The sequence below is a fragment of the Meleagris gallopavo genome, chromosome 10 (assembly GCF_905368555.1).
Source record: "Meleagris gallopavo chromosome 10, MGAL_WU_HG_1.1, whole genome shotgun sequence".
Lineage (NCBI taxonomy): Eukaryota > Metazoa > Chordata > Aves > Galliformes > Phasianidae > Meleagris > Meleagris gallopavo.
This window is the reverse complement of record NC_139413.1, coordinates 28,554,366-28,573,511: the sequence shown is the minus strand read 5'-3', so window position 1 is coordinate 28,573,511 and position 19,146 is coordinate 28,554,366. Positions and strand designations below refer to the sequence as shown.

At 41.7% G+C, this 19,146-nt stretch overlaps 1 protein-coding gene across 2 annotated transcripts; it reads left to right on the top strand.

The window, feature by feature from the left end:
• Positions 1-803: 803 nt before the first annotated feature.
• Positions 804-16,879, top strand: LRRC40 (leucine rich repeat containing 40). 2 transcript variants are annotated; one of them, XM_085232172.1, is made up of 15 exons: positions 809-1,080; positions 1,414-1,595; positions 2,181-2,254; positions 3,113-3,242; positions 3,631-3,754; positions 4,565-4,707; positions 5,454-5,626; positions 5,921-6,011; positions 7,626-7,671; positions 10,062-10,170; positions 11,030-11,137; positions 12,722-12,832; positions 13,707-13,784; positions 14,395-14,580; positions 16,183-16,879. In XM_085232172.1, the coding sequence occupies exons 1-15, from the start codon at positions 930-932 to the stop codon at positions 16,286-16,288; spliced, it is 1,812 nt and encodes a 603-aa protein (XP_085088298.1). In that variant the 5' UTR covers positions 809-929; the 3' UTR covers positions 16,289-16,879. The 2 variants fall into 2 exon arrangements, with proteins under 2 accessions (XP_085088299.1, XP_085088298.1); XM_085232173.1 differs by lacking the exon at positions 13,707-13,784 and having other exon boundaries at positions 804-1,080.
• Positions 16,880-19,146: the final 2,267 nt, after the last annotated feature.

Genomic DNA, 19,146 nt, shown 5'->3' with positions numbered 1-19,146 from the left:
CAAGGCACTGCTGACAGCATCGGGCTGAGAGAATCACAGAATGGTTTGGGTAGGAAGGGACCTTTAAGATCCTCTAGTTCCAATCCTCCGCTGCAGGCAGGGACACCTTCCTCTAAACCAGGCTGCTCACAGCCCCAGCCAGCCTGGCCTTGAGTGCTTCCAAGGGGCATCCACCGGCAATGTGTTCCCGTGACTGATGGCACTGCCTGGGCTGTCTGCTCTACTAACTGCCAGGGCTGGGAAGCAGACAGAAATTTTTCAAACTCTGGGCTAAAGGGAAGAGGAAAAACAAATAGCGAGTTTAAGTAAAAGTGCCTTTTTATTTGGAATCCTTTACGCGTATGTTTAAAATGTTTTTCTTAAGCTCAGTGAGGGAAGATTTAGATTGGATGTCGGGGGGAAGTTGTTTGCTCTGAGAGTGGTGAGGTGCTGGAACAGCTGCCCAGAGAGGCTGTGGATGCCCCGTCCATCCCTGGAGGCGTTCAAGGCCAGTTTGGATGGGGCCCTGGGCAGCCTGGGCTGGTGATAAATGTGGAGGTTGGTGGCCCTGCATGTGGCGGGGGGTTGGAGCTTCATCATCCTTGGGGCCCCTTCCAACTCAAGCCATTCTATGACTCTATGATTTTATGATTTTTCTGGATTCGCTCCTTGCAGGGAGTTGTAGAGAGCGGTGAGGTCCCCCAGCCTCCTGTTCTACAGCCTGCACAGCCGCAGCTCCCACAGCCCGGCTTTGACCCCGGTTCGTCTCTCCCCATCCGCCGCCGTGACACCATTTCGGCGCGGCCGCTCCGGCCGGGAAATGGCGGCAGCGGGCGGGCCGTGCCCCACGCGGAGCCCTGCCAGCCCACCGCCGGCGCCGCCGCCCCTCCGAGGAGCTCCGCCCGCTCTGCCCGCGGCGGGGCGGTGCCGGCCGGGCGCAGCGTTGCGGGATGGCGGCGGCGCGGAGAGCGCGGGCGGGGGATCCTCGCGCCGGCTTCAGGCGGGCGGCGGACGAGCGGAGCCCCGCCGTGCCGCAGGGATTGATCCGGGCCGCCCGGAAGAGCGGGCAGCTCAACCTGGCGGGTCGCGGCCTCGGCGAGGGTGAGCGCGGGGAGTGGCGTGTGGAGGCGGCGTGCTGCGGGCCGGGCTGGGGAGCCGGGGTCAGCCCGTGTCTGGCTGCCCTGCGTGCCAGGCTGCCCTCCGTGCCCCGCCTGCGGGCGCTCGGCGGGCTGGGTGCTTCCTGCCTTCTTTGATAAACAAAACAAAAAAAAAAGCGATGAATATTCCCTGCCCGCTTTCTTTTTGCGGTCGCTGGCCGATCGCAACCTTGTAATCGCTGTTTAGGAGCGCTTAGAATTGCCAGCTCTGTAAAAGTCACAGTGAGTGTGTATGTCTGAGAAACCGTGTGTTTGAGCGGTGTGTTTTGGCTTGCAGTGCCCCAGCACGTGTGGCGGATCAACCTGGACACCCCCGAGGAAGCCCACCAGAACCTCTCCTTCGGTGCTGCGGACCGCTGGTGGGAGCAGACGGACCTGACCAAGCTGATCCTGGCCTCCAACCAGCTGCAGTGCCTGTCTGAGGATGTCAGGCTGCTGCCCGCGCTCAGCGTTCTTGATGTAGGTGTTGGGACCCCGCATCAATGAGATCGTGGTCTCACTGTATGGTATGGGACAACATAGCTTTAGATCCTTGTTTTCCATTTCCTGCAGCGGTGGATGTGTAGAAGCAGCAGCGGTATATTGTCAGGACAAGGGGCTGCTCCCTGTCTCCCACATTGCATTACACATAGGCAGCGGGTGATGTTGTGCAGAGAGATCCGAGGAGTCCCATCATGAACACTAAAGAGCTGTTGCTGCATGCAGCCACCTTTAATATGCTTCTGCACACTTCATATCAAATGATTTGATCTCTCAGTGCTTTCACTCAGTGAAGTAGAACCTTACAAGATTGGCAGTTAAAGTGCTGCTGTTGGTAACTGTGCAGAGGAACAAACGTACACAGGTGCTGGTAGTGGACCGAATGGTACAGAGCAATGTACACAGGTGTTGAGAATGGACTGAATTGTACTGAAGAGCATACTCAGGTGTTGCTAATGCACAGAATAATTTTGTGCATTAGTTCAACTTGGTTTGTTGCAGAGAGGGTGGAAGAAAACCTACAAAGTGCAACTCAGTAAGTATTTCAAAACTTTTGTTTTCCAGGTACATGATAATCAGCTGACATCTCTGCCTTCTGCTTTAGGACAATTAGAAAATCTTCAGAAACTTGATGTCAGGTACTTGTTACAAACTTAGAGCATTGATTTTCAAGGTATGAATGAGAGATTAGTAAAACTAATTTCATTTTCAGAAAAGTTAATATCTGTTGTTTGTTTGTTTTTAATAGAGAACATGAGCATTGAGAATTATATGTTTTAGATTAAAACTGATGGTCTGAGGTTTGTTAAGATAATTTTGACTAATGCTCAAAAGTCACAGTCTTATTTGGAAGCTGAATTCTGATACTTTGAATACTCACACAAAAGCAGTATCAGCATTCATTTGCTTCAGTACAGAAGTTTTGTTTTAAAGGAATAAAAATGCTTTTTTCATGAATAATATACATTGGAAGTAGCTGAAGATGCCATTCAGGCTGTAACTTTCATATTGTTCTGTAAGTTTATACACGAGGAGAGAGTATATTTTTTGTCTGTGAACTGCACCATAAACAAGCATTAAATGCAGCTGGAATAGTGTCGATTCAGATGTGGTTGAAAAGTATTCTTTAACAAAGAAAGTTAGTTTCTCTTAGGCAACTAATCCATTGTAGAGGGCTGTAATAGTTGTAAGTAGGGGATTTTCTTAAGGGTGATGGTGTCCTGTGCAGCATACCTACATGCAGGCTGTGATGTGGAAATGTTTGGAGGCTGTACTGAACAGTTGGTCTGTGCCAACAACAGAGTATCAGATGCATCTAATGCTGGGTGTGCTTCCTACTTTCTCTGGGGTCTGAAGAGTTTGCATCTCAAATGGTGTGCGTGATGTAGCCCTAGTTGGGGCAGCATGGTGTGTAGCAGAAGTTTCTATACGTAGTTGTATTCTCAAAACTTTTTAACAATTGTTAATTGGCTTTGTTTTCCACATTGGAATGCTAGCCACAACAAACTGAAAAGCATCCCAGAAGAACTGCTGCAGTTGTCACATTTGAAGAGCCTTCTTCTTCAACACAACGAGCTGAGCCACCTGCCAGATGGATTTGGGCAGCTCGTCAGTTTAGAAGAATTGGTAAATTACAACTTCTTGAAAAACACTGATTTGTTCAGAAACATCAATCTATCTATGTTTTACTGCTAATTAAAAAAAAAAAGTCTTAGAACCTTCCGAATATTCAATAATTCATGGAGCTTATCAGCTGTTATGTTTTTATGTATGTGCTTGCAACCAAGTTTTGATTTGGATTTTCCAAATATTTTAAGAAAAATCAAGTCCCTTGTGATCTGTCCACCATGGGAGACTTCTCTCTTCCATTCACATTTCTACCAGGGAAATCCTGGAGACATCAGCAATCTAGATTGAATATTCTGCCAGTAATTAACTTTGCAACAACAGTACCCATGGGATATTTTAAACGTCTCTATTTATAACTTCTTTCTCTCTTTTTATTACTCTTCAGGATCTGTCCAACAATCATCTTACAGACATTCCAACAAGTTTTGCTTTGCTCATTAACTTGGTGCGACTCAATTTGGCTTGTAATCAACTCAAAAACCTGCCTGCAGATATCAGTGCAATGAAAAGTAAGTTAGTTTCCTTGGATTGTTAGATGTCAGACAGCCAGTTCTGTAGTTATGTTCAGAAATACATTACATAATATTCCAGGTTATGAAAGTAGGTTCTGAAGAATTTAAAGTGTTCTCAAGAGGACTAGCTTAGAATTATTTAAAAAAAGAAAAAAGCTACTGCAGCTCCTGTGTATCAAACTTGCATCCTCCTGTAGTTTGTATTACGTGACAAATGCCCAGGGCACTACTAGAAAAGTGTAAGGATTACTGCTCTGCTGTGAGGTTATTAGCAACTGTGAAGGAGTGTTTAGTGCATATTTTGAGTGGAAAGTAAAGCATAAATAAGAGCTAGTTGAATTTACTGGTAAAGACAGGACAGCATGAACTGGTCAGCAATAGAAGTTAACTTTTGTTATGGTGATACCAAGCTTGCTGATGTTGCTGCTGACATCAATTTCAACCAGTTCTAATAGCTGTGGCAGATCTGTAGGAGCAGGTCGTAAACTGCCAGCTTTTGTTCAGTGCTACAGAAATTATCTGCAGATCTTTCTGAGATGGCCTATGACATTAGACCTAACCTGCATGTTGCCTGCACTCCTTTACTCCAAACGAGCTAGTATTTTGCAGTGTCACTGAAGGCATTCCAGAATGTCTTGTGAAGAAGAAATGAAAAGCAAATATGTTGCTTTCAGCAGTGCTGATGCTGATTTGATTTCTTCTGAAGTTTGGATGTGACAGTATGTTTTTATGCTTACCTTAACAAAAAAAATAGGGTATCCATACTTCTGCAGAAAACTATTTTTATTTTCTTTTGTTATTCTGTAGGCCTAAAACAACTGGATTGTACAAAAAACTACCTGGAAACTGTACCTTCTGAACTGGCAAGTATGGCATCTTTGGAGCAGCTGTATCTGAGGAAAAATAAACTGCGTTCCTTGCCAGAACTTCCTTCGTGCAAATTACTGAAGGTAAGGTTTGAATTGCTGGGTGCTCTGAATGTCTTTGCAGTGAGCTTCTAGAATAGTGATTGTGAGCTCACATACGAGTTATCGTGAATTACTGTTATCAGAAGTTAATAAATCTGTGTGTAGAACTCTTTAATACATATCCATGTGCATTTAGTCTTACTGCCCATATTGATCTGTCTGAACACCATTTGGAGGACAAACAGCAATATTCAGATTTGGAAAATAAAAAAAAGTATTTAGGGAGAAGAATGACTCAAACATTAAGTGTGATATTGCCTGCAACAGCTGTGTTTTATCTCCATTTTATGGGAACATTTTATGAATCAATTTACACTTGCTTTGTTCACTCCTGTTTTTTCCTGTAACTGTGGAGAAAGTGTGCATTCAGAAGAATCACAGCCTTCAGATGTTTTGTAACCTTAATTTTCCTTCCTTATGTTTCTAATTGCAATTTGCCTGTCTGAGAATATCACAAATGTGTCACTCATCGAACAGCAATGTGATTAGGCCAATTGAATGTTTATGTCACCAGGTATATAATCGATAACCAAATCCCACAGGATGTAGATACCATAGTTCAGCATAACTCAGAACTCTGCACTTAAAGTTCCAAGCTGTTCCAGCATTTTCTAGCACAATTCTTGCTGGTATGTGAAGTTCTGTATTTGTATTGCATATCCAGTGGCAAATGTCTCTTCTTGGTTTAAAGAACCATTTGGAACTGTGAGCGATCCTTGTCTCCATAGGAATTACATGCTGGTGAAAATCAGATTGAAATACTAAATGCAGAAAATCTTAAGCACCTGAATTCCCTGTCTGTGTTGGAACTTCGAGACAACAAGATAAAATCAGTTCCTGATGAAATCACTCTACTCCAGAAGTTGGAGCGACTTGACCTTGCCAACAATGATATCAGTAGGTAATAAAAAAAATGCACGTGTCTGTGATGAGGCCTTCCTTGTGGCATCTATGGATGGCTGATTCTATAGGTGATTTATTTCAGTAAGTAAAAAAGGTCTGGACTGTAAAATGAAGGCTCCGTTTCTTTGTTTTGTAAATGTTGCAGTCACGCTATGCCTTAAATGTGATGCATTATGTATCTTTTTGTTAGAATCCAAGCTTCAGAATACCAGGTCTTCTGTCAAACTATTGCCAATGCTTAGGATTCGTACTGAAGCAGCTCTTATCTGAAATGGATTGTTTCTGTTTGCAGATTGCCTTACACGCTGGGGAACCTTTCTCAGTTGAAATTCCTGGCATTAGAAGGAAATCCTTTGAGAGCCATTCGAAGAGACCTTCTGCAAGTAAGCTCACTTAGACAGTACATGAAAGCTGGTGATGTTGCAGACATCCGTTCTCCAAATGGTGCAGGCAAAGCATTATTAAAAACACCTCCATTTGAAGTAGCTTCAGCTTCAATCCATCGCCCAATCCATCGTGTGATTTTGTTGCTGTTCCCATGGGGTTCAGATGCGATGTGTAACATGATGAGAACTGTGGAATAAAGCAGTCATTGCTTCACACGAGCTGTTTCTGATTTGCTGTAGATGTTGTAATATATATTACAAATGAAGCAGCAGATATCTGGGGAAAGGGTAGAGCAGCTGTCTGCTGCCTAATCCTCCTGCAAGTCACAGCTCATTGCAGAGCTAGGCAAGTATTTGATGTGAAGGCTTTCCTAGATGAGCATGGATTTTTTTTTCTCATTTCCTACTTGCCTGAATTAAAGACCATTCAATTTCCAAAGAGTATTTGCTGACAGATGTGTTTTGAGCAATGACAATATCACGTACAGTGTTTTTTTATGGATAACCTATGAAGTGAAGGTGGGAATTACGCATGAGGAGCAAGTACACGGGCAGCAGGGAGGCTGGCTCACAGGCACCACTGCTGCTATAGAATTCTTTCTAATTTCTATCCCAGCAAACCCTTCTCATTGGTGGTATACATTACTTCTTTCTTTTGCCAGTGCTGTAAAATAAATGTTTACAAAGCACTCAAATTCTCTAAAAATAAACAGCATTGAATGTCCTCTACTGAAATGAAATTCAGTAATATGTTGGAAATAAGGGAGAAAATGTGTATCTGATCAAGTAAGCATTGTATGCACTGCAGCTTATCTTCTTCTATCTTCTTTCTTCAGTTTTTGTCCAGTTTCACCAAATTCCCTGTGAGAGTTCCTTCCCTTCCATCCTCCACGTTTCCTTCATCCCCTCTGTATTCAGATCAGTCTTCATATAGTATAAATGTCAGCTAGAATGAAAGTTCATGTTTGCTGCTTTAGTTCAGTTGTTATTCTAAAACATCAAAGAGAAACATGCAATGTTGTAAGGAAATCCTAGTTTTATCCTAAAACAAATGGGCTGGCTGAGATGATATGTGATGACTTGGAGATCACGCAGTTACTAACTGTGTTTGACCAGTAGGAGTTGCTGTGAGAGGATTGCCAATAAAGTTTTAGGAGAATCCAGAATCCAGATCTATTTCCGTGTCAAATAGTGAATTTCTTCTTCAAGCGTAATATATATATATTCTATATATATGTATATATATAATCTATAGCTTTTTAGAGAAGGCTGAGTTCATTTGAAGGGTTCTTCCTTGCTCATGGAGCTGGCCAAAGAACTTCAGATGAAAAGCTAAGAACCTGGAGCCCAAGGTAGTAACGTGGGGCTGGGAACTTTCAGCTGGAGTAAATACACAAAATTCTAAAGAAACAAGGACATGAGCTGTTGCAAATAGGGTGTTTCTACAGGAATTGTTGGGTAGATTTTATAACCAGCTGTGCTATGAGCTCCATCTATGTGACCAAGATTGTTGGTCTTCATTGTCAGAACAGCTGTGTAAATACTGGCTGGTAAATGCTTATTGATCTTTTGCTCTTTCTTTCTTTTTTTTTTTTTTTTTCTTTTTTAAAGAAAGGCACCCAGGAACTTCTGAAATACCTGAGGAGCAGAATCCAAGGTATGTATGTTGCTTTATTGAATTGCACCTTAAAGAGAATCTTTCTAAGAAATTAAAATGCTGCCAGTTTCCTCCAATTACCCTGTAATGATAAGTTTCTGTACTCAACAGTTTGCTCTGTATTTCTGTGCTGTTCTTTTTCTTATCCTATTGGATAATATAATATTCTTTATGGAGTGTCATCACTTAGAAAAGCAACGTTAAGTATTTTTCCCTGGTCCCTTTATGTATTTTGGATGAAGAATTCAAGTTGTTTGTTTGTTTGTTTGTTTTTTCCTTTGGACATCATGGGAAATTTCCACAACAAATTCTTCATTTTCAGCTTGCTGTCTGCCTGTTGGCTTTGTCACAGTGTAGAAGTGTAGGTGAGATTTTGCAAAGGTGATATGTGTTATTCATTCATGTTATAGTATGGGCAGCGCAGTCCTGCAGTTCCCAGAAATGAAGCATGAGAAAGGCAGCCTCAGGGCCATGGTGGTTCCATGAACTCCACCATGTAGCTGACTAAGAATATAAAAAATCCTGGGGGAGGATGTAAGAGGTTATTTTAAACAGAATTCAAATCCTGGCCTGTTTGTCCCTCTGTGACATAAGTCTTGATCCCACCATTCCCTCTGGAAATAATTAAAAAGTCACAAAGCACAAATTCAGATGAAATATCTCAAGATTAATTCTCTGAACCAAACTGCTGCACATCTTTGCAGAATCCCCTTTTGGATTCTGAGATGTAACTTGGATGATTTAAAAAGCAGCTAACTGGTGGAGTGTCAGTTTCTCTAACTGATACAGGACTTCTGGATCCGTTTTACCAAAAGGGTCCAAAGGTTGCTGGTGTGCAGCTTTCCAGATTATTTCTTGGTCCTCTCGTTCAGTGAGATAATTTGTTATTTGGTTGGTTTTCTGTTGTCTGGGGTGGGGTTTTTTTGTGTGTGTTTTTTTTTTCTTTGTTTTTCACTTCATTCCATATTTTCTAAAGTATTGCAGATGACACCATTTTTTTGATTATGTAAGAAACTGACTGTCAAAGTCTAAGCAACTTGCATGTGGAGGAGAGCAAATCTTTTCAAAACAATTTTCTTTTGCCTTTAGAAATCTTTTTTTTTTAAGACATGAAATAGGAAAGATGACTGAGTTCACTGGATATGTTAAATATATAGCCTGGAAATAATTATGCTGCACTTAAATGCAAAAAATGCTTAACCTTTTAATTTGGAAGGGGTCTTGATGATACACATAGGAAAATTGTATCGAGAATGGTATGTGTGACTTGTGAGTGGGCTTTCTCTCCATCTGCCAGAGGATGGCAGCATTAATTGGATTACTGCAGTGTGTAAAATTGCTTCGAAGTGCCCAATTCCATGCAAATCTGACGTATTATTAACTTTGCAAAAATGAGTTGGATGCTTGAGTACATGCTTAAGTGCTCATCTGCTAACCTGTGATAGGTTTTATATTCGGGGATGACAAAATAAGCTAAGGTCTTGCATGGACTTTAGTGTTTGTGGTTTTATTTACCTTCCTGAGCATTTAAGGGGAGCTAAGCCAGGAGCAGCAGCAGACCTATGCATGCAGAGGCTTAAGTTGAACAAGTGCCTCTAACCTTGTTGGCATTAATGAAAGAATTACTAGTTGGGCATAGGTGCAAGTTGGTAGGCTTTAGTTCATGAATGCTGCTGAATTTCTTGTAGCATTCTTCTTTCAGTGGCAGTTAGATTTATCATATGTTTGGGCTTCTAGCTAAGCTTCACCATTCTGAAGTGCCCACGAGCTCCTGGGGACAGTGCCACAGCCTGGGTGTGCACAGCAAGGCTTTTCATTTCTGAGCTATTCAGAGCAGCCAACGAGTTGTCCATGTGCATTGGAGAGAGTAATCAGAAGGAGCTCTACAAAGGAGGGCATTACGAAGGATTTTATAAATATTAATGGTTTAACTATAATTGTGGTCAGCTTAGCTGTTCTGGAAATAGTTGAAAAGGAAAGTTGACCTGGATCACTTCTTGCCCATCTTTCCTGTTTATCACTGTCTCCAGCTCCCTGCCCCTTGGAGGTGATTGCCTAACGTGACAGCTAGCATGCCAGCTGTGTTGTTGTGTGACCTATTTTTTTCACAATCCAAGTGAGCTCTCCCCCCTGCCTCCATGAAAAAACAAACAAACAAAAAAGAGCCAGCCCACAAACAACCCAAATCTGGAAACTGAACTACGAAAGCCCCTTGCTAGGAAGATCTTGACATAATATTAATCTGATTATATGCAATCAATCTAGAAGGCAAGAAGAACCAAAATGAGCAACCACAGGTAATGGGGGACACTACAGCTCTCCACCAAGGTTGTTCAGGGCACGTCTGGCTGCAGCCTGTAGTGTGTGTGACTGCTATGTGTTCCCTCCAGATGACACAGCCAGCCCGAACGAGGAGCCTCCTGTGACAGCCATGACTCTCCCAAGCGAGTCCAAGATTAACATGCATGCCATAACTACACTCAAATTACTGGAATTTAGGTATGTGGTTTGAAATATTGCCTGTTTCAAAAGCTGGGAGAAAGCTTTCCTGTATTTTTTTTTATTAACTTAACGATAGATACCAGACTGTCTGCAGATTCTGATGTACTTAGGCATTTTGCACTTAAACTTTGGGTGTTCAGGGGTAGGCAGGTTTGAATTGCAGCTCATCTCTTTTTTTAAATATAATTTTTCATAGTACCGTTCCTTTTAATTCACTGAAATCCTTAATCCTTTCAGGTGCTTTTTTTTTTTTTTTTTACACTTCCTTAGTTAGTAACAGTAAGTCTCAAAAACCTCACGGGAGGTACATTATTCTTACATTAACTAACAGTTTAACTTGTGAGGTTAGGAAAGGATCAGAAAACCATACTTGCTGAGAACTGCCAGATAAAATGCAGGTCCTGCAAAGAGCTGGAATGCAGAAAGGACGTGACTGTAGTGAGAGGGTTGGGATGGCTTTAGTGACTGTAAATGTTCAGAAGGTCCAAATCCAGTGCTTACATGAGCTACACATGGGGGAACATTTTCTGAACAGAGGGGGAATCCTGCTAAACACCTATCTGCTGCAGTGTCTGATCCAATATATGGCATATGTGCTGAGGCAGTGACCTAATTCAGCTCTTAATGAACGTTCTTAAGCCAGGTAACAGATGAGGTTGTTGGGGTGGAGTGACGTGATTGCCTAGGTGAGGTAACGTGGTGCAGTGAGCAGCTTTCTCATTAACAGTCCTTTGAGGACTTCGGTTTGTAGATACATGTGCATCTATTCTACTGCTTGAAGCTTTCTCAAAGATGTCTTGTTAGTAAATAAGAGATGATTAACTTGTTACTTAGCTAAATGCTTTTCACTGTGCAGTGAGAAGCAGGCAGCTGTGATCCCTGATGACATGTTCAACGCGGTCAGAAGCAATCCTGTCACCAGTGTCAACTTCAGCAAAAATCAGCTGACTGCCATTCCTCCCAGGTACTTCTGTAGAGATCATTCTTTACATGCTGCTTTTTTTCTGTTTTGTTCCTCAGCATCTTGTATTGGTCTTGGTATGTTTTTTTTTTCCCAGTCGAGGATATTTACACTTTTCTCCTGTATGGATACAAACACACACAGAGGATATAGCAGGGATGCTGAATAACGCTGGCATTTCTAGTGTGAGTGGCATGCAGGAGGGTCCATTCATCTGCATGAAGATCTCAGTACAATGAGGCTGGGCTGTATTCAGCAGTGCTTTCATTCTACATTGTCTTTTGTACTGCACTATTAAGCATTATCTAAATGAGTATGGGCAGACTCCAGTGTGACTTCTCATCATAATCAAGTGGTGTACTTAACTGCAGTCTAGTATTGTTTTCTCTACAAAGTGGTCTCTCGTTTGAAGATAATACACGTGTAAACTATGAAATGATAGCTCTGTACTAGAGAAGAGGTCCTTTTAGGATTCACTTTCTTCAGATAGCTTAGCTTTTTTTTTTAAGGAAGCCCGAACAATTTCCATGCCATTTTGCTTGACAGGTATTGTCCCATCACATAGCATTGGACATTTTTGCACTTGTTGCTTTATCTCAAGGAAGAGCTTTCTGTTGACAGCAATGGTAACAAATACTGGTGTTGTGCAGGGAGGAGGCTCGCTGCATTCTGTAACCCTAAGAACATCATGAGCACTCATTTTTAAAAATGCCGCTGTATTTGTGCGGGGTTACATTTTAATTCTTGGACACAAATGTGCTGAACAATTAGCCTTTAGCACATAGAACTTGATGAGGTGCTGTCTCTCATAGAAGAAAGTCTCTTGTTGGTACAGTTTAGTGAAGGAATGTTGGGCATTCCATGCTTGTTTGTTCTGTTAGAGGCTCCTCTGCACAGCAGGGAGGAAGGTGTAGGGGTGTGTGCACTGCTGGGTGCCAAGGAGTGCAGTAATAGTCCAGATGGGAGAGGTGGATGTTTAGTTTGTTTAATTGCCTTTTGCTTCTAGTGTTACAGCAGAGGTTCTGTTACAGAGATTCAGCAACTAACTTTTTGGGCTTTTAAATACTTTACCTCAAAGCATCTTGATATAGTATTCCTCTTACAAGATGCAGTGAAGGTTGTGTTTCCTGCAATTTGTAATAGCAGAAGTGTGGAACTGAAACAAAAGATGGTACAAAAGAAGCAGTCTCTTTCAGTTTGACTGCACGAAGAAGATGGATAGTATTTTTGTTGAGACATTCACAGGAGATGGCAGTGATGGTCGTTTGTGCCCTAATTTCTGAAATCTTTCTTAGCTGCATTTAAGAAAGTAGGCCTTCATAGCAAAACTTACTCTCCTAATCTGTGAGAGAAAATTTACCCTTCTATGAGTAAAGTGATCCTGAGCTTTGTTTTTATATCAAGTGTAAGACTCCAGGACAGGCAGTTTTCAGAGGTAACGTTTCCACTCTCAAAATGGCTTCTGAAATGTCAAGAGCTGTAGGAAGTTCCTTCATCTGTAGACTTCTAGAATAAAACAGATTTTTTAGTAAGTTGGAATGCAGACATGGGCTTCCATAGTAAAAGTATATTCATGTTGGCTTTCAGGATCGTGGAGCTGAAAGACTCAGTTTGTGATGTCAACTTTGGCTTCAATAAAATCTCTTCTGTTTCCTTGGAGCTGTGCACGCTTCATAAATTGACACATTTGGATATCAGGTTTGTGATGAGTGTCGGACTTCCTTTTCATCAGTGACTCGTTTTCATGCCTCTTTAAACCAGCCATCTGTTGTGGTGGAATAGCAGTACTGAAATACTGAAATCCCTGCCAGCTGGGTGACCGGCAGATCTGAAATAGCAAGTGGCCTCGATTTAGGCGTCGGTTAAAGAGAAACACACAAAGAAGTGGGCAAGCTCTAAGACTTGCTGTGGTGAAAGGTCTTGTGTCAGTCATTAAAAACTTCTCAGAGATGTTAAAAGGATATTTAGAAACAAAACAGAAAACAATTCTGGGAATTGATCTGGGAAGTATTACAGTGCAGGTATCAACTCCGGTATTCTACCTGGAACTGGAGCATCTTTCAATGAATAATTTTCCTGTAATGACTCTTTATGTCACACTCAAGGGATACCTTGTTTGTCCTTACAAACCCATCTTAGTATGTAAGAAGCTTCTGAATGGCTTCTTGTTGTGGAAAGTGCTGCAGTGGCCGTAAATGAGTTTGTTGGAGCCAATGGATTTCAGACTCAATGAATTTTCAAGAGGTGTAGAGTTATGTCAGCAGTTGACCTTGGCACCAACGTGGGACTGTTTCCTAAACTTCCCTCTGAGATCCAAGTAGCCGAGCGTGTTTCTGGAATTGTTAGGTGCTTGGAAATGTTTGGGAATCCTTAGAGAACAGGCTTTTATGTTTCCTTACTGGTAAACATGGGAGTACAAACTTGGTTTGCCATCTTGATCCATTTATGAAGCAAATGAGTGGTCTGAAAGAACTTGTTAGCACCAATAAACATGGGTGTTCTTTTTCTGTGAATTCTTAACTAAAACTTCTTAGAAGTTGGTCATTATTCTTTATCTTAATTTGATACACAGAAATAATGTTTTGACATCTTTACCTGAGGAAATGGAGGCACTGACAAGACTACAAGTAATAAATCTGTCTTTTAATAGGTGAGCAACTATTTCAGTTTTTTTAAATAACAGTAAAAAGAATTCGATGTAATTTTAATGTGAGGTAAGAATGAGAAAGGGCTTCAGCTAACTGTGAGCTTAGAACAGTTGAAAGGAACGTGCATCTTTACACAGGGGTGGTGTATTTTTGGAATTTTTTATCACAAGTTTTGGAGAGAGACGGTAGAAGCTGGTTAAAAAAGGGATTAAACAGACCTGTGAGCAGTATAACAGAAGTGGATGCCAGCAGGACCGCCCTGTTGCACCCATAATATATCAGTTCCAGATGATGGGAAAAATAGCAGGGGAGTGGTGTCCCTGAGCAGTCCTGCAATTGCTCACACTGCTCTCTTCTTCGCACTGCACTCACTTTCTGTGTGACACGAGCTGCCACTCACACTTGTGAAATGGGTGGTCTTGGCTGCATTCTGTTACAGTGCTGAGCTGTCACGGTGCAAATTCCACCCAGCTTTTTGGCTGTGTGCAAAATAATCAGGTTAAAGAGCAGCACGTGTAAATATTTACTTTCAGTAAACAATGCTGAAGGACTATCTCATTTTAAAGGTTTATTGATCGCCTTGTTTCTGACTTCTTCCTCTTCCTTCTGAAGGTTTAAAGTATTTCCCAGCGTCCTTTACCGCATCCTCACGCTGGAGACCATCCTGCTCAGTAACAACCAGGTGGGGTCTGTAGACCCTCTGCAGCTGAAGAAGATGGAGCAGCTCGGGACGCTGGACCTCCAGAATAATGACCTTCTCCAGGTGCCACCAGAACTCGGGAACTGTGAAACTCTGAGGTGTGTATTTTAAGTGGGGACTTGTTTTATAAAAACATATTCTGCCTGGTTTCTTCAAAGCGTGTTTTGTCAGAGGGTAAGGCAATCATTTTCTTGTAAGTCTCAGTGCACAAAATGGTCTCTCTTACCACCTGTGAACAGTGCACTTCCTTCCATCGTTTCTCAGGACTGTAGAAAATCGGAGGAGTTGTTTCAGGATTTAAAACTAAAATGACTAAAATGACAGAATAATATGGAAACATACTTGGAAAACCAGATGCCCAAAAACTTGTTTCAGTGTTTCTGAAAGTGGAATTTAACTGTAACGATCAACATTTGGTAGAGTCCAGCTTTAATTTTGTATTTTCTGAAAGGCATGTGTTTCCTAGCTCAGCTTCTTAGATGGCAGCTTGCTCTTTGCAGTAAGAGCTGTCTTGGCATTAGGACTGCCCCTCCTGTGGGCATTTTTCTGCCCTCTGCCAAAACTGATTTGATAGAAGGTTAGCAACTTCAGTCACTAAAATTAGTTAAGATTTTACCCTTAAAGTGTCCATTTTAAGGCCCAGCAGAAAATTAAGAACAGAAGTGGTAATATTTGAAGAGGAGATTGCTTTCATTAATGAAGACACAAAAAGTCATCAGGGATCATACAAAATAAAATAAATTCAGGCATATTTATTAGCAGAATTTGATGCACAGTATGTAATATCTTGTGACAGCCTGCATTTGGAGAATAGACCAAACGCCTAGTGCTAATTGCTGAGTTCTCAGCAGCTTTGACCACTCAGCTCTCCAGGTGGGAACATCAGCTGTATATGTTCAGTGCTTACTGGCTATGGATGAGAAAGCAGAAGAATGAAGGAAAATGCTAGGATTTCTATAAGATCTATGCAAAATGAAATTGGAAGGTTGTGTTGGTTGGTGTAGTTTAATGTGTGTATTACACACTGCAGAGCCTGCTGGCCAGGTGGGTGAGCCACAGCCCTGGGTGTCAGTAAATACATTTGGCTCCTTACCTGTGGAAGGCTGCTATAGAAGAGCAGCCAGTAATGCTTGTTAAAGAGCCATGGCTGTCAGTATTCTTACGTGACATACCTCAAAGACAGCTAAGCATAACTACTCCGTCTTGTCAGAAATAACAAATCAACAATGTGGTAGTGTGGTTTTCCCCTGAAAAGTATACTTTCTAGATGGTATTTAAATATGCAGAATAAAACAACACCCCTGAACACACACAAGCAAAAAACCTCCACAGCAGTTTAGAGTGCAAAGTGAGCTAGCAGCCAGGCTAGAACGTAGAGGCTGCAGTGTAACAGTTCTTCACTCTTACCGTGCAGTTTATGTATTTCAGGAGTTCTTTTTCTCACTCTGTATTTTGGCAAAGACTTGCTTAAGAAGTGAGTATGTGTGTGCCACCAATAGTCAATTAGCATAAATGAGAGTTCAGCTGTCTCTAAAGAAGGTATGTTAGTATGAATTAAGGTAGCAAAATTAAAGTTACTCTGGAAGAACAAAAGAGGACCTAAGAATTTCAAAAGATTCTTACCCCTGTATGCAGTGTGTGAATGTGCTGCAAGAAGGAAAAGCCTGTGTACAAATAACTGCACATCTCTGCCTTTCTAGGACACTTCTTTTAGAAGGAAATCCATTCCGCACTCCCCGAGCAGCCATTCTGGCAAAAGGAACAGCTGCAGTGCTGGAGTACCTCAGAAGCCGGATCCCTACTTGATAGGCTGTTTCCCTGTACACTTCTGAATGGAAAGCAGAGTATCATCCTGTCTGATGCATTACATCCCTCCCTCGTTGTTTGTAAGCTGTTGGGCTGGCCCGGGCCATAAAGCATCCATAATAGTATTCTTAGTTTGCATGTTAAGAAATGATTCACCGACAAAATATTTCCCACTCAAGGCTGCATGTCTCAGGAGTGCATTTCGAAATACCACAATCTATGTTTACACTTTTTGTAAGAAAGAATGCAGCTGAAAGCTGTGTTTGGTAATAGAGACAGTGTTTTTCTACAGTTAAGCCATTTTTTTTTTAAGGATTGCAATCACCAAAGTAATTGAGCAAAAGGGGGAAATAAGCTTTTTGATTCTTGTATGCCTGTTTTATAATCTTCTGTAGGGCGTTTGGTCTCTCTTCACCGCTGCCTCAAACCATTGGTTGCTGGTCTGTACACGGAAAATGCCTGAACCCTTAAACGTGATGAATACGGTGTGAAATGTTCTGCAGACTGTGTGCATGTCCTGCGTGAACGTGAGCAAAACGTGGCTGGTGTTGGTGGCTGCACTGAAACAATAAATGTTTGCTGTTGGATATATGTTTTGTTTCTAAATCTTTGTGCTGTAATTGAAGTTTTTAGCCAGTAACAATACAGACATTCAGCTTTTTTATTTAAATGCACTTCAACATCATGAAAATGATCTCAATTAAAAGAGTAACGCAGGGTGGGCATTAACAATATAAAAGGGGAGTTACTTGATGTTACTCTGTGACTACGATTCGTTGCTTCTCACAGGCCTATGGACATGGAATGGAAGCAGATACCACACGGATTTCCACTGCTAAGATTTTTTTGTTTGTTGGCTTCTTTTAAACTGCACCGAGTGCTTTTGTTGTGTGGGAACTGTGTAGGTGCTGCAGTTGGGGTTTCTGTGAATGAGAACTAATTGCAAACCCTTCACTTTGCAATCTGCAATGAAATTTTTTTTAAAAAAAGCTCTAAACTAAAAGACATCTTTGCATCTAGGAACAGAACTGTACCTCATTCTTCCATTCCGTGTATGAAGCAAGCTGACACAAAATAGGTATGCTGTGTGTATTTCATCAAGTAAAATGTATGGAATGAAAGCATTTTCATTTCCTCTGCCTGTTCTTGCTGTAACGCAGAAAAATGTAATATGGCTTAGAGTTGAACACCACGGGTTTTGTGTGTGACCAGAATTAACATAAAACCACTCTTCCTTATCCTCAGGGTCTTCAAGCACCTTTCGGCAAAAGCGACGACGTCTGGTGCACCTCACACAGCAGCACAGGGCTGTGACCTGCTAGAAAAGAAGCAGGCCTGACCCACGCGTCCGGGGGGACCCAGTGGTGGTATGTAGGGTGAGAGAGGGGCTGGTGCCAGGAGGGGCAGAGGGAAGGGAATGGGAGAGTGGCATTTCTGTTCAAATGCGTGGCAGCGTATTTGTGCAGAAGAAAGGTGACTGTGGCCAAAGTCGTTCTTGGGTTGAACAAACCGAGAGCTGTTCTGTGCTGACATGGATGGCTGAACTGCTGCTGACGTCAGTCCCGTGAGCCTCGGTTTGGTTCCTTCTTCTGTGTGAGGCAGTTGTAGAAGTCCACAAACAGCAGCACGTGCTGGGCTCTTCATCCACATGCAGTCGCTCCGTGACCTTACGTGGTGTCCCAGCAGCAGTGATGTGTGAACAAGTGCGGTCACTCGCTTTTCAGGTCTTTCTCTGATGTATCCTGTAGTTAAATTCTTTCCCTGAAACAGCCCTGAAACACTACTGTGTTTGCTGGCAGGTCCAGCTGAAGCTGTAATGTACGTCGCTGAGGCTAGAGGTGTAGGGAGCTCTGGAGCACTTAGAGAGATGCAGAGGTAACAGCCGTCTCGTTTTCCATCACTTATAGAACAGTGATTTGGAAAACTCAGGTCCTTTCCAATAGTAAAAGATGACAAAAGTTAATTACAATAAGGTGACATTTTTATTATTTATACAATAAAGAGACTTTTTTTTTAATGTTATTCAAAACACTTCTTTAAATACTGAAAAAGTTGGGTACACCAAAGCCGAAAAATGGCTCTGCTATACACTGCACAGCATTGTTTTAGTCCCTGTATTTGTCTTATGTACAGAAGCATCTGCAAAATGCATTCTAAACACAATATGCACCTTACGGGTAAGTGTCATACATGAAAGAAAACTGGAAGGATACAACCTGCGTGTGCAAATTAACTGACAATATAATTGATTGCACTGAATCAATAGATTTAAAATATAATTTTGAAGTACCTTTTTGCACATAAAATGAAGCAGCTTTCAAGTTCAGTAAGTCTTTATACTGCAAAAAACATTAAGTACATTCACAATCTATGTTAATAAAGTAGTAAATATTTCTTCATTCAGCTTTATTTACATTAATACTGTAATTAAACTGAAAAGTACAGTTAGTCATTTGTAATATAGCAATCTTTTAACACATACAAAAATGACCATTTTCTGTATATAATTTAAGCTCAAAATCACAATTATCTCAAAATATTAATTACAATACAGCCATCTCCATCATAATTAAACATGTCTTTTATAAAATGGTAAAATTTTTAATAAAGTAAGCTGTTGGTTTTGAACTGGATACAGTACTCACAAGTAGAAAACTTAACCGATAAGTGTTTGTTCTGAGCAGGGTTCCAGGGTAAAGCCACATATGCTAGCAAAGAGACAAAGAAGGCCCCAATTGACAAAGATGAAGCCTCTTGTGCTGCAGGGCTGTGGCTCGGTCGGTGGTGCTGCAGGAAAAGCCTTACAAGGGCCGTGTAAATTCTGGCTGCAATGCAGTGATGTCATTCACTTGTAGAAT

Bases quoted from the DNA above. Each gene is read 5' to 3' on its own strand.
- LRRC40 (XM_085232172.1), top strand. From the start codon at position 930: ATGGCGGCGGCGCGGAGAGCGCGGGCGGGGGATCCTCGCGCCGGCTTC. The intron at 4,708-5,453 runs GTAAGGTTTGAA...TTGTCTCCATAG, and splicing joins CTTCGTGCAAATTACTGAAG to GAATTACATGCTGGTGAAAA. The intron at 11,138-12,721 runs GTACTTCTGTAG...GTTGGCTTTCAG, and splicing joins CTGACTGCCATTCCTCCCAG to GATCGTGGAGCTGAAAGACT.